Genomic DNA, 27,706 nt, shown 5'->3' with positions numbered 1-27,706 from the left:
TGACTCTTCTTAGGGTGCATACAAGTGTTCAAAAGATCTGAGGAAACTCGACCAGTTTTGCTCTCCTTGTAGAAAAACCTACTCATGGAGCACTGCACAAGGCTTTATAAGGCCTGGCTGGCTTCTTCACAGACAGCCTGTGCTGCTCATGGTACTCAGCCAATGGATCCCCATGCATGCATGCATGCTTTAGCCTCCCTGTCTATCAAAGAAGCTAACAGCACCCAAGAGATAGGTCAGGGCTGGCTGGCCACCCCATGGGCCCACACTCCTCCTGCCACCCACAACACCCACTTCCCTCCTAGCTGTCAGGCTTTGAGAAAAGACAACAGACATGGTCTGTTTTGCTAAGACTGTCAATGTCACCTCCACAGCCTGCAATGGACCCCCTACCCCTCTAGTGTCAGCCAACCAACCCAATTCCAGTATAGGCTGGGTGAGTCTGGTTGATAATGGGTACTGGTAGGTTTGATCATGCTGTGTTGGATCCTGCCATGGGGAGCAGGGGGTAAGCCTAGGGTCCCCACTCCCAGTAACAGTCAGGTCCAGGATGTATGTGGGGAGGCGGAAGGGGGTGGGGTTTGGCTGACTGGACCCCAACCCAAATCCTACTTGAAAAGCCAGTCTGTGTCAAGAGGGGGGAAGGAGGAGGACAGAACAGGTCTAGAGTCTCAGGTCCTTATGGGATCTGAGACCCCCCACCATGGGCCTGATCATCCTTGGCAGATCAGGGTTCACCTTGACTGGACCAGGATCAGCCAGAGCCCCACTCCCAAGCCCCATACCCAAACATTAGGGACATGTCCCCTGCCAGGACCAGAGACCCTAGACCTCACCCCTACCCATAAGGTACTGGGATACCAGGGACCTGAACAAGCTTTACAAGAAGGATTCAGGTCCAGGTGTGGGAGACTGGGGGGCAGGAAGGGGGGAGAAGAAATGGTGGGGTTGTGTCCGTGGGCAGGTTCAGAGGTCTGGGGTCTCAGGTCCCAGTGTGGACTGGGTTCATGACTTCTGGGTACAGAGGGAGGGGGCAGGTAGAACCTGGATGATCCAGATCCAGAGCAACTCAACTTGCCCAAATATAATGAACCTGGCCTGCACTGGGACCTGAAACCTTAGACCCACTCCCTCTGCCTCATAGACATGACTTTGCCTTTCAGGTAAGGCCTGGGGCCAGAGGGGCAGGGGGGGGGTCAGAAATAAGGGTGTTCACGTTTGTGGGCTGGGGGAGGCAGAAGTCAGGGGGCTCCAGAAATGGCAGGGGCAGGGTTGGGCTTGTCTGAGACCAAGAAAGTGCTGGCAGGTCAGTTTTCCCACTGGCTCATCATTGTGGGCAAGGTGGGGTAGGGGTCAGGCACTGGCCGCTATACAGCCTGGGGCTGTGAAAATAGGCTGAGCTTTTTTATAGTCCCAAAGCTGACAGAGGGAGGGATTTGCTCTGTATTTGGCCAAACCAGGCAAAATCACAGACTCATTTTTCCAGGGAGCAAGGGGGGAAGGCTGCACCAAACAACATATGCTGGGATGCCAGAGGCCATTGTGGAGGCTTCTACTGGAGTAGTCAAGTGTACGTGCATTCATTTCTGCAACAAAAACTCCCCCAAAGGCCACTTCTACCTTATTACACACAGTTTCCTACTGGTCCCACCATTTCTGGTGTACTAGAAACTGGTTTGAAGACTTGTGGTACACTTGGGGTTTTGATCAGCAAAACTGATTCCATCAGTAAAAACCAGTAATGCTTGCTTGCATCCTTAGTCAAGAAAATCTGCCATTTTGACACAGATTTCAAAACAGGAGTGCTCCCAATCAACTATGGTTTCTACTGAAGAGCTGATCTCTCCACTACTCTGATTCTTCAAATTGTTATAAACAGAAGAGGAATATGGGCCCATACAGAAGGGGAACTAGACTTGGCAATAAAAAATTCCCCCCCATTAGAAGAACTTCTAATGTCTTTTCTTCCAGAAATAACGGCATGAGAAGGAAGGGTTAGGAAAAACAAGCCCACACAATTACCATGGGATACACCCACAGCTTGCTCTACCTTTGAATGTCTACTGGTAGGGAAAATGGAAGGTTAAAACCTTGCAATGTTCTCTCCAAACAGGTGACTGTGAGAATTCAGACCATCAGTGCAGGATTTTTTAAATGCCAAATAGCATCAACTGGAAATAGAAGTTGAAGACACTTAGAATTTGTAGGAGCACAACAATATGCATGTTTGCTTATTAAGAGAATGTACAGAACTGAAAAAAGTTAGTTAAATACAGACTGAAAGCAAAAGCCACAAAAACAGTTCATAGTTAAAAGAGCTCTAATAAAAGTATTCAGCAATGTAGGTCATTATTGTGGATTTCTGGGGGGGGGTTTGTTTTTTCTAAATGTGCATGTGCATTTCAGTGAGAGAAAACTGCAAAAATATCCTAAAAGCTGCTCCTGTTCTTGCCTATCTGTACACTGGAATTTGCAGTTTTCAGAGTTCCTAATCTCTTTATTCAGCGTGTTAGCTTACTGTATTTGAAAATCTGTAGAATGTCATATTCCAAACCTCCATTTTGACAAATATTTCATATAGTTTAGTAATCAGTTTTCAAGTAATTCAGGAAGTCCAACATAAAAACTATACATTTACAACATTCCTCTTGAAATACTCAGCCAAATGGCAACTACTTCCCCACTATAACTTCTGGCACTATGCCAATTATCAATGATCACATGATTCCATATACTGAAAAATAGGTTATGAGAAGAGATTCTGTGTTTGGTAAAATTCAACACGTTAAGATTAATTTCAACATCTTTTCTCTTTTGTGGAGTTTAATTCAGAAGATTTTTTTTTTCCTTTGGCTAGACAACAGGAAGGTCAGTTTTACAGGATTCAGAGAAATCAGCTCTGAATCTTTCCAGTAATGCAAATTCAAATAAAGCACAACTTTCTAGTCTTTTAGCTCAGAACAACTACACTATCAGCTTCACATCTGATACTATACCAGATACAAAGTTCAAAAACCAAAATGAGAAGAACCCAAAATATATTTTTAAAGGTTGAAATGTTTGCAATTTGTGATTTTTATATTTTTTTTATTTTTTAAGATTTGGGTTGACATACTTCTACTTCACTGCTACTGAGGAAGTGGAACCTAACCAATCATAGCTGCATGAGGCCAACAGTTGGCTGCGCTAGTTTGTACTGTACACTGGCCTGGTCACTCAGAATACGAGGATTCCATAGTATGTATATACTGACAGATTCAATTTTTTATAAAACTGTTTTCTTTTCTCTAAACACAGGCTACCATTACAGTAATTCTGAAGACATCTTGGAGCCTACATATTAACCAGATTTTCACAGTAATATAGCATGGAAGTCTCCAGCGTGCAAAACCACCCCTACTCTGTTGAAATGGGCCATGATGAATATATAATAGTTCACGCTTACATTTCCCAGACCAGAATGCAAATATAATCTGGTCTGCCACTAGTTAACTCATAATAGGAAAAGTAGGCTTCATGAAGCAGAAAGCTGCATTTCTAAGTTTAAAAAAATAAAATAAAAAAAACCCACCACAAACACAACAGTGGCTCAATATTTTGCCCCTCAATAAGATAAAAAATTGTCACAGTTCATAATATTATAAATTGCCCCTGATCAGTTTCTGTTGGAAAAGCTTCTGTTTTGAACTCTAGAAACTCTGCATTCATACTTTTTGATACCTCTGACCATATTTACTTTAAGTTGAAGGAGTGAGCTACACAATTTTAACCTTAACCAGCTTAAGTAAAAACTGCAACATTTAACAAGTGTCAGTTTCACTAGCGTAATGCATCTAAAAAGCGACAAACAGGTTAACCTTTTTTTATAAGCTTCTTAAAGAAGTGAGCTGGCAAAGACAAAATTAAAGATAATTAAAAGCAACAAATGCTGAAACATTCACAAAACGCCCTCGTCAAAGATAGCCAAATACACAAAAAAATGTTGATGATCAACTCATTCAAATGATCTTTCTCCAGAAAAAAAATACTCTAGACAAGACAAATTCAGGGTCCAGTAAAACTAGTTTTCAGACAACTTTAAAACACCCATGACAGATTTCAACTTCAAGTGAAATTTTTCAAAGCCACATACCAAATGAAAGAAAACAATATAAAAAAGCAAAGCTGGAAGTATGAATGAAAATAGAATTATCAATATCAGAAGCAAGTGGACTGTTTATCAGGTGCAGCTCACTAAAACTTTATGAAGCCAGGTTCTACTGTTAGATTACAACTTGTTTGCAAAGACACCACAAACTACTAAAACTCAGATGAACCATACACTACCCATGCCCTTCACTAAACCCACTGCATATAGATTATTAGCAAACAAGCCCAGAAGATGAATAATAAGGTTAAATATGAAAAACTGAAAGGGGCCAGAAAGAAAATTTTATATAAATGTATTAATCATCTTAAAATAAAATCAGTTTAAGAACACACTACTTATGATTACACACTGGGTGGTCACAACCCAAATCCCAGCTGACTTGTTCCTGCAAACAGCTATCACTAGACCAGTGATTCTGACAGTGTCAGATGCTTGTCTCTATGACCCTGCCGTCATTTAGACCAGAAACGAAACAGCCCGGTGGTCAAATACGGGGAAGTTTACACTCCCACAGATTATTCCGAGTTCTCTGAACAGACAGAGGTTTGGTGCCCAAGTCTGCTGAATTGAGACTTATTATGAACAGTGAAGTAACCCTCAACCCCAAGTTAAAAAACAGCACAGTTAGAAGAACAAACCACATAATATTACTCTCTGCAAGCTGTGCATCTTGTGACACATAGTGATACTTCTCTCAGGATGGGAAGGCACTGTTTCACTTCTCCCACTACACAGAAACCGATGCATGCTGCTATCAAATGCGTAATAGCCTTTTCACCTCTCAGGTTAGCATATTGTGTATTAGCTGCAAGTTCTGCCTAATCCTTTTCAGCCACCTATGGGTTCATTTGATAAATAAAGCCCCGCCCCCAAAAAATCTCCACAGTGAATTTAAATTCTTAACAAATACATTTAATCTTCCATGAGCTGGCAGTGCACACAATGGGATGATGGAGAAACTGAATACTGTGGTCAGACCTGTGTGAACAGACTTATAAAACAATGTGTGTTTTGTCAGTTACAGCAGACTGCGTGACAGACAGCAAAACCACATTTCTGTGCATTTTTTTTTTAAAAGGATCTGTGGCTTTTTGCCACGGAGCAATACTATGGTTTACCAAAATGTAGCCTATGGGCTTGTTAATTTCATATTTAGTTAGGTAGGTTTATAATCTTGCCATCATTGCAAAGGTTTCAGACAAGTGTCTATAGGAAAAATGCATATATTCATAAGTAAATATTTCACACCAAAACAATTATTATTTTGGTTCATGAGAGGTTGTTTTACACAACTGTTACAATTGTTTCTTTTCATCAATGCTAGCTTCTTATGACAATTAGAGAATTAGTTGTGCTATTTTATTTCCAAATTGTAATATGTTGACAAATTTCTAAGCAAATATATTTATGAATAATCACTACCCAGACTTAACAAAGATAACAAAAGAACAATGTGGGGGAAAATTGGGTTTCATAGCTGTTGGGTAGTTCAGAGTTTATGTTTTTTTCATTTGTATATGCTTCACTGAAGGCTTAGAAAATAAGCTGAAAAACATTAGCCAACACTATCCAGTTTAAAATAATTTAAATTAAATTTTCACAATTCTAGCATACCAAGTTCTATAGGCAGAAGAAACAAAAATGAGAAAACATCCACTTTCTTAATGCATATGTATACACATACGTAGAGCATGTCCGTTTTACAGTCAAACGTATGACTGAAGCTCATGTAGGTATACACAAAATAGCTTTAAAACTAGCTGCAAAACCGAGCCAGGAAGCTGGATAATAATGCAGTTAGCCTGCACTGAATGCCATACTGGGGCAGCAACTAATTGTACATAAGCTAGCTTAAGTATTTCTAACCAAGCGTCATTATGGTTTGGGGTATAAAGATATGCCCAAAGCCAAAGACAACCTGCAACTTCTAAACTCATTATCTACATGAAAGCCTCACCTAAAAAAAGGGAAAAGATGTGATTTTCAATGGAAACAGCTCAACTCTGAAGGCCATCACTGCATAGACATTTTAAAATCATTTGAGCTGGAAGTAGATTTTTTAAACCTGTATACAGATGGCCACCAAGTACAGTGGAAGACAAAGAGCAGATTAATAAATATGTAAAAATTGGCACCACGTGCAGACCAGGTAAATGGAACGGCTTACTGACCCCTAGATGTAGATCCTTAGCAAATCGAAAACACATTGTCCCACTAACAATGAAACACTGGAAAAGCAGGGTCAATTGAAGAGCTTCAGAACTATCAAACTAACATCTTTTACAATTTACTAATTTCAAACCTGAAATTACATCAATGTTGCACTATGAATAGATCTCAGTTATAGTAAAATTCATGGGACAAACTGTAACCACTCTGAAAATTTGTCTCCCTTTTCCCATGGAAAGTAGCCCCAAGACTAACACCTGCCCTCTTCCCTACCCCAAAGGGTAACTTAATTCTGAGATTCATGCTTAACTAACACTTCTGAACATTTGGGGGATCATGAAATGCTTATGTTTGAAAACTGAAGTCACATGTACTGTACCAAAATAAGGGGTCCTCAATGCTCCTGTACTAAGGAAATATTTATCCTTTGAAAAGTTAAAATGTTAGTATGAAAGAAAAAAGAAAAGAAATAAAGCAAGAGAGTCTGTTACACCTTCCATCCTTCTCAAATGGAAGGAAGCTTATCTAAAGGTTAAAGCAAAGCACTAGGAATCAAGACACCTGAGCTTAAAACTTCCTCTAGCTAACTGTGGTTAAAAATACTAAGACACAGATAGGTTAAAAGCAAACATGCATGGTATCCAGTTTCCAAATAATAATTTGTGTTTCAAAAGGTACCTAGAAATATCAGTTCAGAATTAAGACCCCACTGAGCTACATTCTGTACAGACATAAACCAAGCTCCCACCCCAAACAGCTTCCAATCAATATTTAAAAAGATAACTACTGTTTGGGGTAGTGCAAGATTTATTTCCAGACAGGGAACTTACATGGCTCCCATTATACTAATATCAGAGTGCTTCACTGTTTTTCTCATATATTGCCCCCTTAAAAAAAATTAAAAACATTTGAGGTAAAGTATTATCATTGCTACTTTCCAAACGGAGAGCTGAGACAGAGGTGTCTACTGGGATTTTCAAAAACACTTAAGTTAAGCAGCTATATCCTACTGGAATCAATAAGCACATAACTACCTTTGAACACCCAGTACACAAACTAGACACAAAAAGTCTAAATCCAATACTGCAATCCTAAAAAACTGCACTTAGCTGCTGCCTTCCTATGGAGGCACCTGAACTATTTAGGTGCCTCAGTGTCAGACAATAACTTTCCTCAGTTGTGCTTCTGGATACATCCAGAAATGCCTCAGTCTCAATGGGGCTGCATGGCTTGACACCCAAGCCCTATAGGAAGACAGAAGTGAAATCATTATCTCCCTAGAGGGACACTGTCTGAAAGGTTGGCTCTGAAAATTGCTGATCAATTTCTGGGTTGCAAAACGTGGCAGGGGACTAGGGGCCCCTTTAACTAACAGTTCAGTGAATAAAGCATTCATCCAGGATGTGGGAAACATCTGTTGGAAGTCCCTTCTCTCTATGAGGGAACTCAAACTCACATTACCTGCCCCCACCCAGGAGATTGCTCCAAGCACCAGACGACAAGTTATTCTGAAATGAGAAAGTTCTTGACTTTCCTTATAAATAGTAGAAAAGAATCAGTGATTAGAGCACTCAAATGGATGGCAGGAAACCCAGATTCCAGCCCAAGCTTCAAGGATTGCTCATGTATTTGACATGAAAGAGTCACTGAATGGAATACATAAACAGTCCTGTGGAAGAGACTCAAACCCACTCTCCCAACTGAGTGCCCCAATTACTAGGATACACTACCAGGGTTTAGATGCTATTTACCAGGGGGTAGAAGAATGCCCACCTGTCATTAACTTGAGTTTTGGTCCCTCCCTTTTCACCCTGTTGTTTGTATGTCCATAACATAACCTGGCATATTTGTTCTATTATGGGGTCCAGGCTCCTAAAAAGATAGGTGCTGCAGTACTCAGTGTCATGTGACTTATCACTACTTACTGATCTGCCCAACTTGCCTGAGGTCATGCTGAAAGCCCATGAGGAGAAATAAAATACAACTCCAAGGTCTCCCTAGGGCCTTGTAAGCCCCAACTTCTGGGTCACCGTGCCTTTCTAGCTTATTGTTTAGAAAAGTATAAGTATCATTATTTCATAAATAAATTTGTTTTACTAATGAGTTCTAGTAAACTTGAACCTCCCTGTTTTCCAAGGAAAAAAAAAAAATACAGCAGCTTTCCCCTTTTCCCCTATTAATTTCAAGCTGCATTTCTTGTTTCTACAAGCTTTGTAATTTACCAATATTCTACCAGAGAATCATATCAGCCTTGTGATTTCCTAACACTCTGCTCATTCCTCAGTGACCTTTTTCTTTGCAAGTATATAGACAACAATTATCTAAGTGTTGTCCTCATTTTCACAAAGTGATCTGTAAAATCAATGTATTAGAAGAAGATGGGAATAAAAACAGCTAAGTTCCAGATGTAAAACAGAAACGGATAAACTGCATCTATACTATAAGTAATAGTTGAGCCATTTTGTTTGTAGGCAAGTTGCACAAACCTTTTATTCCATTCCAAGTTGGTTACATATAGAGAAATTCTCATTAGAATCTCTTTCTAGAATATAAACTAACTTTGAAGTAAAACAAAAAGGGCCTAGCGTCGGACAGATGGACACCAAATTTAGACCAAACTTTAGAGTGAAAGACATTCTCCCTCAGTCTCCAATCAATGTCTTACATTCCAAAGCTTGTTGAGAAAGAAAGAGAGAAGAGATAGAAACAGAGTTGTATAAATAGTTTTTGACAAGCTTTTGAATCTCTCTCCCCAAACACATCCACATCCATACCCAATGCTAGGTCCCTCCATTTTACTACAAAGTTAGTCTTGCAACAGAGACCCATGAGAATCCCACCCAGTACCTTATCTGGACTCTTGCACTACTTCTGTCCATCATTCATATGTGACAAGAGTGATGTAGCAGCCATGATGGTCCAGAAATTATGCAAAAGGCAAAAATTTCTCAGGGTGATATAATAAATTATCCCAACCATACAATTGTGTAACTTTGATTTTACAGAAGTTTTGAATACAAGATATTGATCAGAGACTTGAAAAAGTGTCTTTCATTCAAAAGCTTGTTTGACTTTGGACTAGCTACAAAGCTAGTCCAATAAAAGATACCACCCTAAGAAGTCCTTGCCTCTCACACGGTGGATAAAAGAAATGTGAGGTGCTAGTTTTCTTTACATGGACGTCCATGCAATTAGACCCAAGCAGAAGTGCAATTGCAGTTTTCCGTTTAAATGTGGTCTTTAGAAAAAGTGTCACTTTTTTTTCCCCCTCAGAAGTTTGAAGGGTATGTAAACAGAACTACAGGTGACAAGATTTCTTTTATGCTTATAACTGTTGGAGTACAATACTCAGCACAGGATTGTATAGAACAGTTGAGCTAAAAGTCTTTACAATGTACTCTAGAAATGTATGAAGAATCACAGTTTGCTTGCATCTGGTTTAAAGGTATACCATGTCTTTAAAAGTACACTACCTCCCTGTATAACTACCTTCAATGGCAATAAGAAAATAAGGAAGAGGGTAGGGGGAAGTAGTAAACCCCTTTGGACCTTAGGACACAAACAAAGCATTTCAGGAGTATTCCAATTAGAGAGCAAGAGCCAATGATCTAAAAGTTGCCTGGACATCTGGCATGCTGGAGTTGTCTTCGCACAGTTGCTGCTTTAGGACACCAAAACAGATCAAGAAGTTAGATTCCTTTCCCTCCCATTGTGGTAATACTACAGCTAAGGAAGCTGGAAGTAAACCACATTTTCAAAATGCTACATCTTTTGCAACCAGGTAAAAGGAGGCATACAGGTCAATCCCAGTACTACCACTATTTCATCTAATAATACGTCATTGTTACTTTTTGGCATTAAAAAAAATGCTACGGGCCAATATCTTAAAAAATAGGTACCAAGTCATACACTTTATAAAACAGTAAAATGCTGACAGCAGTGATGTTCTGATGGAGTCTACCTTTTACATTCAGGATAATTCAACACCATCTTTCAAAGAGGGCACTGTAAAGCACGGTGGTTGTCATATAGAGTGAATGGTACTGCAGGGAAATATAAGACGTGAGGAGAAAATTAAGTAAGTAATTTCCTCCAATTGTTCCTTCTTCTTTGCCTCTTCCCTCAGACCAAGAATCCAGCATGGGCTTTTTGATCAATTTACACCTTATTCTACTTTTTTTCATTCCCTCCCCAAATATCATTCAGAGAACCAGCATCTCCACTTGCCACATTTTCCTCTTTACATAAAATCTACTTGGTAGAAGCTAGAAGAGCAACTCAAGTGTCTTTATTATACACTAAACCACAGTGTGACTTCTTTGGACATAACGCCAAATGTAATTCCATGGTTACTTACATGCTAAAGAATCCTGCTGTAGAGTTGATAAACTTGCACAATTTTAAAATATGTCCTCTTCCCCAACACACAAAATATTCAGTTAAATATTTTGAAATTCTTGAAGGGAAAATGCAAAGCCATTTCAAATGCTAAAAAAATATTATGCCTCTCAAAAGAAAAAAGTACTAAATAAATTAAGCCTCATGCAAGTATTATCACCACTTCTGAGATGGTAAAACAGAGGCACAGAAATGTAAGCAACTTGTCCAAGCCCACACACTGAACCAAGCAAAGAACACTTAAGTCCCAGTCCTATTCTTTAAAATTACAAGGGGCTTTCTTCCTCAAATGGAAACAGGTTCAAGCCAAAATGATAAATCAACGAAATGGCAATACTGTTTCAAAATGCATATCCACATTCTATCACACATGGGAAAATCCCACATTGAAATCAGTAAACTTTAAAATCAGCAAATCTATAATCTCTTTATTGCCTGCTCAGGACAGGTAATATCTGGCCCCAGTGAAGGGTAGAGCAAGGCATTCAAATCACTTCTGCTGAGACCGGTCCCAAAAAACCTATTAGACTTGCCTTGTTGGGTCTCTTAAGGAAGGTCAGCAATGATCTCTCAGAATCCATGCCTGCACTGACCCCTTGTTTATACAGTAATAAAAAGCAGGTAATTACCCCATCAGAAATCCTACCCCAAATCTCCAAGTTCAGGCGAGAAGCATAGCACAGAGCAGAGTCCATCCTAGCTTTGCTCACAGAAGCTCAGTCCTTCAAACTCTGGTGGAATGGCCTAGTCCTTCAAACAGTCCTTTAGAAGTTTAAGCAGGTACTGCTCTCTTCCTTAATTGCCATGCAGTTGAAAAATATTTTGGTTCACCTGCTTGCATTAGCAAGAGAGAAGGTATCAACCTGTTTAGGAAATCACCATATATGCACAGGAAGAAGGGTTATTGAAAACTCCATGCTAGTACCTAGGAAAGGTCATGAATTGAAACAGATGATAATCTAACACGAGTGCCTTGATTAAACTTTGCTCAGCATCTGTGATTTGAGAATTGCTTCAGTACCTCCCCCTTCACAGAAGTTAAAATTGAAATCAATTGATGCAGAGGTAATTCACTGACCACCAAGCAAAGATTAATGAGAGATGGGTAAACCACCAGGAATTATAAATCTAGAAATCCACTCCCTCACTCCTATGTCACAGTGCTGGAAGAAGAGAGGGGTTTAATTTTTACTGCTGTGAATCAGCACAGCCCTATAGCTTGAAAGATCAAAATTCGTTTCCCCCTGAACTCCAGGCTACAGGTTCAACACTAGCTATGATTAATTTTAAATGCAATTATGTTAATATGATAATTAGGTTGAAAACATAAAAGTGGTGGTCTGGAAGAGTATTCAGGGTCATTCAAGTTTTCTGTATAGTGTAATTAATGAACAATTATGTAGTTTTCCTCATATAGACAGGATGGAAAGTAAGACAGCTATGGAGATTTAAGATTTGAGTTCAGCCACTGCTTCCCCTTCTTTGCTGTTTCCATACAGTCAACCCCACCATTACTCTTCAGCAAGCCTTCCGTCTCAACTACAGTGGGTAAAGGCTAGAGCTGCTTTTTCACTCTACCTCTCCAACCTTCTCCAGTATTAAATTTCAAACAGCTTTTGCTGTCACTGACTACAACAACCAAAATGTTTTATTAAGTCTTTGCAGAGAGCATATGTTGTTGGCCATGTTGTATTTTGATTTGTTGATTCTGGGTTCAAACTCTGAGAAGGCAAGGGGGATGGGATCCCTTTGCTTTCTAAAGTGCTTTTCTGAAACAGTAAATCTGTTTCACTGGCTATGCATGTAATTGAAACACAGCTGGTGGATTAAAAACAGCATTACCATATTCCTTACACACTATGCTGGTGATTCCAGAGTGTGGTAAAGGCTACCTGTTTCTAGGTTTTATCTTGTTGGAAGTAGATTTTAAATGGTTTTGCTTTTGTCCCCATTTTCAAATTCTTCCATAAACAACCAAAAGAAAAAAAAAAAAAAACATCAAGGGGTTCCCATCACAAAACTAGACACAGTAAATCAAGTTACTAAATGTTTAGCAGGTTTGTTTCAAGAAGGATGAAAGGAATATTTAACAAAAATTAAATGTTGTCAGCACATATACATGATGTGTATATGGCACGTTACACTGCAAAACAAAAACAAAATCTGGTGGCACGACATGTTATTATGCAAACAGTATACTTGGTATAGCACAAATAAATGGGACAGTCTTTAACTTCTGCTCTACTACGAGATGCTTTGCTGAGGTTTTTAAGCAAAGATAAGAAAGAAAAGAAATACAAATTTCATTGCCAATGTTCTACATCTCTCTCCGTCTGATTTATTTAGTCTATAAGCGCCCCCGTGTAAACATTACAGATATCACACAATTAACTGGTTAATGTAGCTGATCTCAAGGTAATTGCACCATGTTCAAAGTAACCATCATGTCATAAAAAGCTCTAACCAGCTATACAGTTAGTACACAATTTTCAAGTTCTAACTTCATATCTGGCTTCTATCAAGCTTTAATTTGCACATGTAGCAGGGTGAGTGGGAGCCCTGTGGGCTGATAGGGCTCCCAGCCACAGGAGTATACCATACCCAGCTGGGGCTGCGAATCCCACAACTGACAACTCTCAGCCCCAGCAGCTCCTGACTCGGGGTCCTGACAGCACCCCAAAGCTGCCAGAACCTAGAATCCTACAGCTGTAGTGTGCCTCCCCGCGCTGGGACCCAGCTAGGTCCTGGCAATTCTGGGATGCTTGGTGCATGAAAGGCTGGAAGACTGCAGCACCTCCTATCTTCTTTCCAGTGCACAGGGAGCTCAGTTCTCAGCCCCCGCTGAACTGGCAATAAAGCATGAGGCGATCTCTATTGTGTCATACTACAGTTACACCTCCTGCCATGCGATTGTATGGATCATACATTATATCGCAACATGCCTTTACCTGCAGGTGCAGAGGTGCATATCTACCTTACCTTCTGCCTGACTTCAGACTAACACAGCTAACTACCTCTCTTCCCTATATGCCAGACACAGTAGTCCAGGATTTTCTCTCCTGAAAAAGCTGATTGTGCTCCAGCATGCTCCCCACCAGGTCAGAAACATCTCTCTCATTTTCAGAGACTGAGAAATGACAATAAAATGACACTGAATACACTTATTTTTTAACATGTCAAACAAAATGTTGCAAGCTCTATTTTTTTTAATGTGAATCTTGCACCTAATGTTTTCTTAAGGCCGTTACCAGCTAGAGACCAGGTCACAAGAAGAAGAAAAAAAAAAAAGATAGGAAAAAAAAAAACTAAGGGCAACTTCAAGTCTCAAAAACCATATAAAACAAGGTTTATTATTTTTAATCTCATGATTTTTTTTCCATGAGACCAAAATGATTTAACATTTGAGGTTGGCAATGCTGCACATCATACTAACACATAAAGGGACCAATTCTAGTTTACTGTGGTGACTATAATTTTGACTTGCCTGGCATTTGTGCATTTACATGTCAGCTGTAACACCACTCTTTCATGCCAAATATTAGATATCTGTCCTCAGATAGGAAAGATCATTCCAAAAGGTCTAAAATCTCACATTCAGAGCCAAGAACAATACCATTTCTATACCTGAAATCTGGTACAAAGGTTTTAAATAAAACTAGTTTTTTTAATTAAAAAGAGGCTACAAACACTTAGCTCGCAACATTTCACTGGAAAACTTCATACAGTTGTAAAAGACAGAGGGAGGTGGGGAAAAAAAAAAAAAAAAAGACTTTATCAAAATGTTTGGAGGAGGATGTAATATTTTTTTCATTCACCTTTCCATTCAAACATTGTCTTCTAAAATTAAATTTTTTTGGAGTTCTATTTAATAAATATTCTTTCTAGTCAAAACAAGTATCAGTTTCTGTTTTCTCCATATCTCATAGCTAAGATGACTTTGAGAGCCAATGACAAAAAGTAATCCCTCTACCAAGAGCAAAAAAAGAGAGAAGTGACTTCTGTAACATCCACCATTCAGAGTTACTGTTTGCAAGTTGGCCCCAGTGGCAAGATGCCCAATTCTCAATTATTTTCACAAATCAGAGAATTAGGGCTGAAAGGGACCTCACGGGGTCATCTGATCCAACCCCCACCCTGCTCAAAGCAGGACCAGCCCCATCTAGATCATCCCAGCCACAGCTTTGCTATCCAGGTGTTAAAAACCTCCAAGGATAGCAATTCCACAACCTCCCTGGGTAGCCTAGCCTATTCTAGTGCTATACTAACCTCCTCATGAAAAAGCTTTTCCCAATATCCAACCTAAACTTCCCATGCTGCAACTTGAAACCATTGTTCCTTGTTCTGTCATCTGCCACCACTGAAAACATGCAAGCTCCATACTCTTTGGAACCACCCTTCAGGTTGTTGAAGGCTGCTATTAAATTCTCCCTTAGTCTATTTGTCTCTAGACTAAAGCCCAGTTCCCTCAGCCCCTCCTTGCAAGTCATATCCCCCAGCCCTCTATTTTCCTCTGCGCTGGATTCTCTCCAATTTGTCCATATCCTTTCTGTAGCGGGGGTGGAGAAAACTGGACACAGCACTCCAAATGTGGCCTTACCAGTGCCAAAAACAGGGGAATCATCACTGCCCTCAATCCGCTGGCAGCACACCTACCAATGCAGCCCAGTAGGCCGTTCGCCTTCTTGGCAACAAGAGCACATGGTTGGCTCTCATATTCAGCTTGTTGTCCTAAGTAGCCCCCAGGTCCTTTTCTGCAGAGCTGCTGCCCAGCCAATCAGCCCCCAAGCTGTAGCAATGCATGAGATTCTTCTGTCCCACGTGCAGGACTTTGCACTTGTCCTTACTGAACATCAGGAGACTTCTTTTGGTCCAATCCTTAAATCTGTCTAGGTCTCTCTGAACCATAACCCTACCCCTCCAGCTTACCTACTACTCCCCCACAGCTTGGTGTCATCTGCAAATAACGCGGGGATATCGCTACTTACCAGCAAGAGACATGTGAAAACAAAAACAAACTAAAACTGAATTGCCTGGCGCTTCAAATACCAAAGCAGGTAGAGATGTGCTTTCAAAACCTGTTTATTCATACGAGTGAACTGAATGACCCAATTCAGTTGCACAAGTTTTTACTGAACAAGGAAATAATTTTCTGCTTTCCACAAGAGAGACAAAATCCCTGCTGAGAAACTTACAATAGTTTTACAGACCAACACAACCTTGTGTGAGAAGGAAAGTTATTCAAGTCACTAAATCAAGCACTCCAAGATAAAAAAAATACCAGATTTACAGTTGCCAGTGCAAATTTAATTCTGCCCCTGGCACATCTATTCCCTGCACTGAGCAAGGTCTTTTAGAAAAACCTCTATGTGATCATTAATCATGTAATTAAACATTGCATCACAGTGCAGATGCACAAAAAGAAGGAATTAAGCTTGCACATATCTTAACCTCTGAGTATTTGACTTTGTAAACTAACTTTCCTTTTAACTAATCTTTTGTATTACGTTTCATAGGAACTTCTTCTGTTTATAGAAAAAATGACGAAAAACAGACTTTATGATGTACAATGGTATTGTTTCATCCACCCCCACCAGCCATGAATGAATAGCAAGGTTCACACTTTCAGCACAGTTTTCTACTGCTTGGGCTATGGGATTAAGCTGCTGACACCACAAGAAAGTCTTGGTCCCAGTTGACTGCTGGTGCTAGATGGAAACTTGGCCTGGCCTGGCCCAACCCAGCCCGTCCCATTCACTCTTTTGCAGTCCTTCCTCTTGCCCATCCCTTCCCCATGGGTGGCATCAGCAGAAAGGATCAGACTCTTAAGAAGGCTCGTGTTCAGTTTTCATTTTGGATGCCAAAATTTCCTGGGCAACACAAACAAGAGAAGTGGCAAACTTAAATACAGAACTCGAAAGGAACTGCATTCAAAGAAAAAAAGTGCTTTTCTAGATCGAGGTCTTTCTCTTTGTTGAATTTTCAAATGCCTGCTGCAAACAAGGGGTGAGAAAGTGCCTTAAAAAAGAAAAGAAAAAATTGCAAGAATCTTGCATACTACAAAGTGTTAGACAACCTTAAGATAAAGGTCACCATTGGCTCCCCAAATTATATACATAGTCATACACTTGCATATTGAATGAGGCAGCATTAAAGCAATCAGGAGCTTTCAAACAGGGAAAAATGTTTTGTTTAAACACTGCAGAGTAAAGCCTTTTGCCAGTAAAAACACAATACAGGTCTTAATTTAAAAGTTTGCTCAGCACATTTTGTGCTATTTCCTGTGTCCTAAGCATCTGTCTGAATTGCCAAGATAGTTAAAAAAATAAAAATAAAAAAACAAAATACATTTTTCTTTCCTTGTGAATGACAAGACCTCAGTGAAACAGAAGTCTGCGCCTTATACATCCTTTTGGAATTGCAGAGGGAAAGGTTATTTCAACAATAACTTACACACAAGTGGAAAGAGAAAACTTCTCAGTAATGAACGGGTTCCCTCCACAGGAGGATAATGCAACTTCTGCTAGCACAGCCAGGCACCCAGCCCAAATTTAACTGATGAAGTATTATTTTATTTTTCACTGTGGCTTATTACAGATTTTTAGTTTTTTATCCACAAAGAGTAGGTGACCTATTCAAGTGCACTGGCTTCACAGTGTAGGCTAAATAACTTAACTGGGACAGATAAGGTTTGGTTGTCACACTGATTTATCAACCCACTTTTAATATTTAGAAACTTTGATGAAAGAGCCACAAACAGGTTTTTCCCCCATTAACAGCACTCTGATGCTGCAGTTTTCAAATCTCACTTCTAATCTCTCTCCATTTTGAAGTTTTCCAGTTCAGTTCTGATTACCCACTGCTTATATCTCTCTTAAATCCTTCCTACTATTTATGATGGAGGACAAATTCAGCCAGTGTAGTTTTGACTGGTTCTCCAGCTATTCTTCAAATGGAAGACACTACACCTTCAGTCACAGCCTACCTTCTTATTATTTTTTTAAACATATGTATACATACAAATACAAATAGATCCCAGTCTCCTATCATAAAAAATGAACACTTTTCTGTTATGTATGGTCTATACATACAAAGCAAATCTCAGTGATCTATGCATTTTATGGCCACAAAAATGAAAAACAGTCAAAACTCAGCCTTAAATTAAACAAATTGATTCCCATCTTTGCCCTTTTACCAAAATAATTTACTAAGGCACAAGAAGTAAGCAGACTCAAGGCTGGGATGTCGCACAAGCAATATATTAACTCAGTCGGCAATAAATCTCCCCTTACTCTCCAAGCTCTATACTACTACTTTCTTAAATAGCTCACTATAAAGCCCCAACCTAATTAAAAACAGCTTCCTCTGCAACAGTGGCCTTGATTTCACTTATTTACACATTAACTGCAGCCTCCGTTTGGCCAATCCAGTTTATTCCCTGTTCCACACAGGGCCTTTTATCTGCCCTGGACAGCATTTTCTCCAGCAGATGAAGTAGATGCCGATTGATTTGCTGTCGAGCATGGTAAATTAATAGCAACAAATTGCTGAGGGCCCCATCTCGCTGCTCCACCATGCTTCGGCAGTTTTGCTTTATTTGCTCCATGATGGGCAGCAGTCAGGCCTCTTCAAGTCAATTTCTTCTTAACAACCTGCAATACTTTTCAATGGTGAAAATAGAGCCGTTCCTTGTAAGTCAGAAATCAATATCCTATTGCCCTTAGAAAATGCTAAACAAGCAGTATTGGCAATCCACTTGGTACTAGAGGGTATCAGATATAATGCAAATCCATACTGCTTCCCTCCTCGTAGTTATTACAGTTTGCTAAAAGGTTCCTAATGCCATTTATCATCATTTACCATCGACTACTGCAGCTATGATTATGATATCCTATCAGCTAGTAGAGCCCTTTCATTTCTATTCAATTAATATTTTAGCAGCACTCAAATGGTTGTTGGCCAAGTCTCATAATAAAATTTACATGGATTGGAGTGAAAGGGGGGGGGGGGGGGGTTCTTACTGTGATTTTTTTAAAAATCATTTTGTTTATTTTTTAATAGCCAGCTTTTTTAAGATCTGAACTTCCTTTAAAAATGCTGGAATACAGCATTTTCTCTAAAAAAAATTTCAGTGCAAAATTTTTAACTGGAGACAAGACGTCATAATATAAATTTGTCATCTCCATAAACATAATCAAAATGAAATGGGAATTTTTATCCTGTTTATGTTCACCACTCATCCATTCATAAATGCTTGCGTCTACAGTGAAAAACTGACACTTACTTTAGGCAATAATTAGTAATATTGGATTAAAACGATCAGAAAGCATGCTTGTTTGGAGCAATTTAAATAAATTGCTTACCATAAAATTCCCTAGTGCTATAAATTAAATTAAGTGACCGACAAAAAATAAAACAATACTAAGAATCTAGAACAGCGTATTAATTTATACTCACAAATTATTTTCTTAACTTTTTTCTGTCCCTTTTGAGACAATGTAGCAAGAAACAGACATTTTCAAATTACATACCATTTTTCACCTTTATTGTAATACTGAAATTTAAAGGTATAGAGCATCAGCTCACATTACAACCCACAACTTTTAAGTTTCCATTATTTCTTTTAAATTTGTCTGCTCAGCTCTATTGATTCTGGTGGGATTACCAGAAATTAGGTTAATATTTTAGGCTTTAATGCCTCATGTCACAACATACCCCCAGACTTGTCTCAAAAAAAGAAAAAGAAAAAAAAAATACAAATGACTAATTCAACCAGTCTAATGTATTTACTCAGTTACCAAAATTTAAATTAATTATGTTCTCAAACATAATTGTTAAAAATTGGCAACATTATGCAGGCTTAATTAAGATTAAATCCAATTTACTAAATGTACTTTAATTGGTACTAATTACATTAGCTTTCCTTTCAGAATGACAAATTCCCCATAGGTTTCACTTTAATAGTCTTCTATCAAAATCAACACAGGATGACTGATGATGAGCATCACATGAGGGGCGGGAAAAGTAACTCTCACCCCCCCCCCCATACACACATGCACACACACTGTCACTGCTGTGTGCATTTATCCTTTTATCAATTTGCTAAGTCACAGAGTCATGACTCCATCACAGCCATCATTTTCTGTTCCAATGAAAAATTTCTCTAAAAATAAATACTCTGTGGCTGGGAGCAGCCAAGAAGAACAGAAGCTTTAACAGAAAAATGCACAAAGGTTTCAAATATCAGGGCCACCAATTACTAGGGTACTTCCAAGGACTCTAGGGAGTCCTACTCTTGAACCCTTTGAGACGCAAATCTAATAAGTGAATAAGCCTAACCTGATCTTGAGAACTAGGCCCAATTATGCTGCAGGGCAACTTCACTGCATTATTGCCTGCTTTCCATTACAAGGGCATCCAGTGAGTACATCTGGAAAAGAAGCTAAGAGGAACCAAGGCTGTCTGCCTAGGAAAACAAATAAAGACAGATATGCCTCTGTGCTAAAGGGGAAAAAAAGAAAGAAAATATAATAAGTAGGTGGTTTGCAGGGCTGTCTGTATTTCATAATGTGATAAACTGCCCTTGGGTTTTTTTTATGTGATTGAATTTAGAAGGCCAGGAAAAAAAAAAAAAAAAAAGAAGCGAATCGCTCAATTTCAAACGGGCAAAATTTGAACATTAGGTGAGAAGAAGAGGAGAACTTAAGGTGCTGGTTTGACAGTCCTTCACAGGGATCACAGGGAACAAAATCCATTTGAATATGAGAAACTGGGTCAAAACATTGGTATCGTAAGGTAAAATAGGAAATTGTTTGTGGTTGCTAAACCAGCAAAAGGAGAGAGACGCAACTGATACAGAGCCGAAATAGACTGCAGAATGACAGGAAGCACGATTCTTAGTTGTAATTTATTTGAGTTACCAGAGTATTAAAGTATTTTGTTTAAAGGGTGCAGCATTCATGTTACTAATTTGAATAGGAATGACAATAATGGAAAATGATGTTCTAATTAAACTCCATCCTTAGTAATCCCTAACTTTACTTTTAATTAAATGTTTAATTTCTCCAGAATACTGTGAACACTCCTGACACTGTAACTGTATATAATTTCTAAAATTAAATATTTAGAGTACAATTCTGATTTCAGGTCTTCGCTATTTTTGCATACATTTTTTTTCTTTGAGGGGGGAGATGCGAGGAAAAGAGTTTACACCTTTAAAAAACACTAAAGTAAATAACTCTAGATAAATTTGCTTTTACAACATGCTTAACTACAATCATTACTTCCTGGTGCTTATGGGAAATTGCTAACTAGGTGGCCAGTAGGTTCTTCGTATTCTTAACGTGTTCATTTTAATAGTTTAGCTTATAAACAAACAGTCTTGAAGCCATCTAATTGTGCATTTAGGATCAGACCCAGAACCTGATGCACCCAACGGAAATCTTTCCACTGATATCAATGAACTGTGAAAGGCCACCCACCAGTTATGAAAATATAACCTTGTTGTTACTACTCTCATCCTTCATGTCCTCCTATTCCCTCCAATTGTTAGTTATGCTCATTTATTGAGTCTTAAATTCTGTCCTCATCCTGCATATGTTTAACGCATCTGAGTTGCACTACTGAATTCAATTGGAATAGTTGTACATAGGGTTTGCGCACATGCATAAATCTTTGTAGGATTGGAACCTCAGACTGAAATCTCTTTGGAGTAAGGATTGCCTCTGTGACAAATGCTTAGAAGTGTGGCCGTGATCCTGACGGAGGCCTCAGGATGTTTAACAAGACAAGTAAATATAAAACAGCATTTGACTGTGTCCTTGCTCTCAACAAGATAAAGAAATCCCATTTAAAAAAAACCAAGTTTAAAATCCCATACTTTGCACAGAAATGCGTACAAACCAATTTTACTGTATTCTGGCCTCTTCCATTCACCCATTTCTGTAATTCCATAGATCACATTAGCCAGCAACACTTGTGAATTACTAAAACATTTTCTGCAGTGGATTGCCTCCATTAATCCCCAACAAATAAAAAGTTCTGTCGCCAGAAAAAGAGGTGAGATTTTCACTTCATTTTCCTCCCAACTACATTAGATTGAATAAGAAATTCTGATTTCTGCTACTACACTCCATTCCACTGCTTTTGGCTTAACAGTGGCATGAGGTTGAAACTTAACATTCTCTCAGCAAGTTCATTTACCCTATAGACATTTGGGAGCTAAACAGACTTTTCCTGATGAAAGTCCAAACAAAGTAGATTCAAGGGTCCAGCACATGGTTCTGCATCAATCCCTTGTGTAGACTCGGTTAAAATTCTTCCCCTTCCAGTTCAAGTAAAGGCAACAACTATTTTTCTATACTCCCTTCTATACTATGCTTCTTCCCTTGGTGTCTTACATGTTCAGTGTGTAACTGTTACTCCAGAAGGTGACAAAGATCAGAGTTTAGACAGGCCTGAACCTAAAGCCCTTATTTATCTGAAATAACTTACTCAACTTCATAGTCTCTTTTCAGTAAATGGAAGTAATTTTGTGACTGGGATTACACAGTAACAAAACTAAGGTCTGTTATTAAAATGGGAATAATATGAACTAGCCCCCTAGGTTCTTATCATACATACACTGAGATTCAGAACACAAAAAATATTCAGCCACTTACACATGCAAGTAAGTCAAGTCACAGAATACAGAATCTAGCTTAACATTAGAAAGAGGAGCGATATGTAACATGGTTAGGTAGAAGAAAATGGTTTGCCTACCTGCTTATGCATCTCTATATTCAACCCATAGGACATCTCATAATACTGAGAAAGAAGAAAAATTGATTCCATTAGAATCTGTAATCGTAGAACTGATTCCCAAATTCATTTCAAGTCATGTCACATATAGAGGCATCAAATACTTAAAAAGAGATACCAGCATTTGCAAGCTCTCAAAATTTGAATAAGAACTTTACACCACTTAATTTCCCCCTCTACTTTTAAAAACTGACATTACTGCTTGCCAAATTTAAAACACACAGACTAAACAAAACAAACCAAAAAAAATAACAACGAGAATCAAAGATGAGCTGCAGTGAAAATACATGGAAAATGCTAAAAATTTTGTTCCCTAGCGCACATTAAAGATACCAAAAATGCCCGAAGTACTGGAAACCAGACACTCGCATAAATCTGCCATGTAGCCCAGACCGGTTATTCAATATTTTAAATTAAAAACAAAACAAAGCTACAATTAAATCACAGCTTTGCAAGAAATGAAAGAGCAAGGAAATTCAGAATTAAAGCAGACATTCCATTCTTAGTATTTCCTGTTGTGTCTCAGTATTGCAGGAAACTCAGCTCAGTGTATAATGTATAATATAATATCATCTATGCTCCAGTATGTAAGCACATCTGCCATAGAAAAGACAAAATGCAAGCCTTAACATGTTTGTCCTTTAGCAAATGTAGGTTTTTAGGTTTATTTATTCCTTCTATAAATATTAGACTTCTGTGACATATACAAATGGAAAGCAACTACACCCTCTTTGAAACACAAAAGAGCAGATAGCAATAGCTCCTTTGGTGTCATCACGATCCATCATACAATTATGTATTTAAGAGATTTCTTCCTATGCAAGTTATTTAACCAGACAGACCACAACTGTCAAGGAAATCCTTTTTACAGTTCAGCTCACTGACACTGAATAAAGCAAAACAGTATGAATCAACAGCTCATGAGCAGCAGTTATTCTAAGAATTAGGACTTTTTACATTCTGGTTCACTCCCTTGCCCCTACCTTGGTCCCCCCCCCATACACATACCAGAAAAGAATAAATCTAAAATCATATGGTCGACAAATAATAGCCACGAGAAAGGAGAGAACCTAGCAAAAGTGAAAATATTTTCTTGATCAGTTAATAAAGTTGTAGACTAACAGTTTGTCCGTAATTTTGAGGAAAAATTCCCACGTGTTTAAAAGGTAAATTTCAAATAGAACTTAACTGATATGCACACACACACACAAGAAAAAAAAAAAAAAAAAGAGAGAGAGAGAGACCCCTGAAACTAAAGCTTTATAACGGAAACACTGGTGCCATTTCAACAAAGCAGCACTACTATCCTAATCTACCTGGTTGCCTCCAAGAATCTGAACATATTCCTATCTTAGTATAACCAAGCTAATAAACATTCTGCATTTGTTATGCTGTGCTTACCATGACATAGTGTCGCTGCATCTCTGTCTTCTCACTGGCCAGTTTTTCACATTCTAGCTTTAAGCTGTTCAAGATATTAAAAAAAAAATAAAAAAAATTGAACTTCATATTGCTAGTTTTACATCCTTCTGAACACACATTTATTCCCCTGTCTGGTTATCTTCTCAAAAAATAAAAGAAATTTAAGTTCAAGTTATCTTTTGGGGACAAAACGGTTTTATTAGTTTCCCTTTACAACAGATGCTGTGCAAAATCCCAATTTTGCAAACTAGCTGTAAACAGTATACAGAAAAAAAAATCCACCAACATTCTGGGTCATAATAAATGCTTGTTACAATGGTCAGTATATAGAACATTTAAAAAAAAAAAAATCACCCTACCAGCATATAATTTAGTTCCTATTATTATTATTAAGTCAATCTTGGGAATGATGTCTTTCTTCCATTCAAAACACACACAAGTAAAAGGAGTACTGCCACACTCAAGAACAAGAAGATGGGGTAGGGGAAATCCTCCACCCCTCTTTCCCTTTGATGGAAGTATAACAAAAACACCGCACACCATTTAAGAGCCACTATAGCAAGCATCAAAACCTTTGGCTTTTTTTTTTTCCTGTTCCCAGAAGCAACCCAATCTTGTGAGAAGTCATTTGTCACTTTAAGAATAAAATGCTCTTCCATCCGAAAGATAATGAAATAGCTCACTAGCTACACTTCCAGGTCATCAGTACACAGCATTTCAGCGTAAAGGGGCTGGGTCAAGGCAAGCCATGAGTCCGAAGCAACATTAAAAAAAATCACGCAGTTATCACAGCCAACCAAATCTGTCCTCCTGACCCACCCCAAAAACAGGAAGAAAAAGAACAAAACCAAAAAAAAAAACACCCCCCACACTTTGCACCATCAACATCTGACTCTCTTCTAAGTCCTCTACTTCTACGCATTTGCCTATGTGCTTCATCCTTCTGAGGAGCAACCTTTTATTTAGGTCTCAATATCCAAACGAAGGACTGTCCCTCACTTCAACAGAGACTCACACATTTGGGATTAATTCTTAGGCAGTGCTTGGGTGTTCTCTGATCAAATCTGTTACAACGTATTTCCAGGAGACGTTTTCAATCTTGCTCAGAACATTTTGAAACCACCCTCGCTCAAATGGTCAGAGCTCAAGACAGTCCCAGTAGGAGGAAGGAGGGGAAATGCTGATTCCCTGAAACAGGGCTATGAACTGGTTTTTCTTCGTGTGGGAAAAAGGGGTGGGGAAAAAAACCCCAACCTACAAGACACCAAAAGAAAAAAAAACAAAAAACAAAAAGAAAAAAAGAGATCCACACATGTTCATGCCTTGGCAAAAAAAAAAAAAAGAAAAGTGACAAGAGCTAAGCAAACACGAGGATCAGGGAAAGTAAACATCATTACCTGTGGTACTGAGCCTGCAAAAACTGAAACTCCTCCTTAATCCGATCGCAGGATTCGGAAATGGTGAATTTAAAGGGTTGAGCAGGCTGATGAGGAGCCTGAAAACAACCAACATGAAATGTTTTAATTATCCCGCATCTCAAGCAGTCCCAGACAGGGGCGCGCACGCGTGTGCACACACACACGCACACACACCCACCCCAAGCCGTGTGTGCATAGGGGGGTTGGGGTCACCCGCACAGCATTACGGAATCGGGCTATTACAACTCACCTACTTTTGCACACTTCCCCCCCCCCAACAAATATGCCCCCAGCAATGTGTAGGGGGTTCAGTCACCCACATTATTAATGGAAGCAGACTATTAAGCCTCCCCTACTTTCTTGCACAGATGCACACACACACACACACTCACTCTCCAAGCATTGTGTATAATGGGGGGGGGGAGGGAGTATCCAACAGTATTAAGCAGGTTATTAAAACTCACCTACTCCCCCCCCAGGCAATGTGTACGTGGGGGGGCTGACCACCCACAGTATTAAGCAAGCAGGCTATTAAGCCTTCCCCTACTTCCCCCAACACACAAACACACACCCCAAGCAATGTGTGTTGGGGGGGGGGGTTGGGTCTTAAGGAATTAGGCATTAAAGAATCAAACTCACTTACTTTCCCCCACACAGACACCCCCTCCCCCCCCACCTGGGTCCCCTCTTTCAAACCCAAGAGTCCCTTCTTTCTTTATGCCCCCCAGTTCTATCCATCACCCCTGTAAGCCAAGGGAAGGAGACAGAGTCGTGCGTGGATCCCACCCCCGCCGGCACAGCCCGGGGCAGCGGGAGGGGGGCCGGGACCCCGGGATGAACACCACACACACACACACACACACACACACACACACACACACTGGAGCCCGGGTCCCCGCCGAGCCAGGACCGGGCTGCGGCGATAAGAAAGCAGCTGAAGGCGCTGCCAGCCTCGCTCCCTCTTTCGCTCTGTAGTTTGCCTCGAAAGCTGGAAAAGACGGGAGCGATCGCAAGGGCCGGCAGCAAAACCCCCACACCGGAGAGCCAGGAAAGCCAAAGACAACAATAAGAAAATGGCTACAACTCAATTGCACCCCCCCCCCCTTCACCCTGCTTTTCGTTTCCCGTCCGCGCCCGGCAGAGGAGGCCGGCGGGCGGCCGCGAGGCTCCCCCGCCCTGGCCCCCCGCGTCCCCCCAGCCTGGCAGGCGAAGGCGAGGCCGGGGCCGGCGGCAAGTGTCAAGCCCTCGCCTCGCCTCGCGTCACCACTCACCGGGTGCCGGGTCTGAGGATACATCTTGCTCAGATCGCGAATCATCCAAGCCGCTTTACTGGGCGCTTCTGGCCGGAGCAGCGCGGTTCATGGGGTTGAGCGGCAACAATGCGAAGAGGGGCGGAGGAGGAGGAGGAGGAGAGGGGGGGAGGAGGAAGGGGCTGCCCGGCGCTGGTGCTCGCAGGAGCGTCTCCGGCGGTCCCCGGCCCCCCCGCCCGCGCGGGCACACGGGGGGAGGGAGAGGCGGCGGAGGCGTGCCCGGCCCCGGGGGGCCGCTGCCACATCCCACGGGGGCCGGCGGGCGCGTCCTCCGGCCCCGCGGCGGTCCCGGCGTTTCCTCGTCCACAGCCCCGGGCTGCTGGGGGGCGGGTGCGGGTTCCCCGCTCCGCAACAACTCCGCTCCCCGCGGCTGCAAACTTTTGCGGCGCTCCCCAGCAGCCGGGCGAAGCGGCGCCCACAAAAATAAGACGGCAAAAACAACAGAAATAATCAATCAAAGCCGCTGCTCGTCTTTTAGGCTTCAAGAAGCACAGGAATCGCTCCGGGCGGCGGGGTGCGGGTTCCCCCTCCCGCCCCGCGCTCTCGCTCTCTCTGTCCTCGCAGGTTCAAGTGCTGCGTCCCCGCGGCGCCTGCCCCCCGGGCTGCTGCGAGCCCCGGAGCTGTGCTTGCTTGGGGGCGGGCGAGCTCCCCCCCAACTCTTGCGAGGAGCCGCGCGGCACCAGCCCAGCGCCGCCGCGAGCAGCGCTCCCACCACGCTCTGGCAAGGCGCGGCGACTTCTTTGCCCAAATGTAGCGACCGCCGAGGTGTTTGCATGCTGATACATATTCAGAGCGGCCGGGCCGCGGGGCAGGCTGGGAGCTGTAGTTCCCCCCCCGCGGCGGGGCCCGGCTGTCAGGCGGCACAGCCCTACAGCTCCCGGCAGGCCGCGCGCGCGCCCTCCTCGCACCCCCTCCCTCCTCCGGCTTCTACTCCGCCCCTCAAAGGGCGTCGTCGGCGACCAATCAGCGGCGGCGGCACATTAATCGCCGTTCTGTATTAATGCCCATCATTTCGCCGCTGACAAATGGGCAGAGAGGTAGGG

At 40.9% G+C, this 27,706-nt stretch overlaps 1 protein-coding gene across 6 annotated transcripts in view; it reads right to left on the bottom strand.

The window, feature by feature from the left end:
- The window catches only part of TLE4 (transducin like enhancer of split 4), a 134,463-nt gene extending 107,049 nt beyond the window's left edge, over positions 1-27,414 (bottom strand). For 4 of the 6 annotated variants that reach the window (XM_019555100.1, XM_019555099.1, XM_019555102.1 and 1 more), the window contains exons 1-4: positions 26,625-27,413; positions 25,333-25,430; positions 23,915-23,978; positions 22,475-22,519 (exon numbers count right to left, since the gene is read on the bottom strand). In XM_019555100.1, the coding sequence (XP_019410645.1) occupies positions 22,475-22,519; positions 23,915-23,978; positions 25,333-25,430; positions 26,625-26,669 (252 nt within the window). In that variant the 5' untranslated portion in view covers positions 26,670-27,413. Of the gene's footprint in view, positions 1-22,474; positions 22,520-23,914; positions 23,979-25,332; positions 25,431-26,624 lie in introns of all 6 variants that reach the window. The other 2 variants (XM_019555098.1, XM_019555103.1) reach the window with 1 other exon arrangement.
- Positions 27,415-27,706: the final 292 nt, after the last annotated feature.

Source organism: Crocodylus porosus, unplaced genomic scaffold (genome assembly GCF_001723895.1).
Source record: "Crocodylus porosus isolate Cpor-Errol unplaced genomic scaffold, CroPor_comp1, whole genome shotgun sequence".
Taxonomy (NCBI): domain Eukaryota; kingdom Metazoa; phylum Chordata; order Crocodylia; family Crocodylidae; genus Crocodylus; species Crocodylus porosus.
The sequence above is the reverse complement of the archived record's forward strand: the minus strand, read 5'-3'. Positions and strand labels throughout refer to the sequence as shown.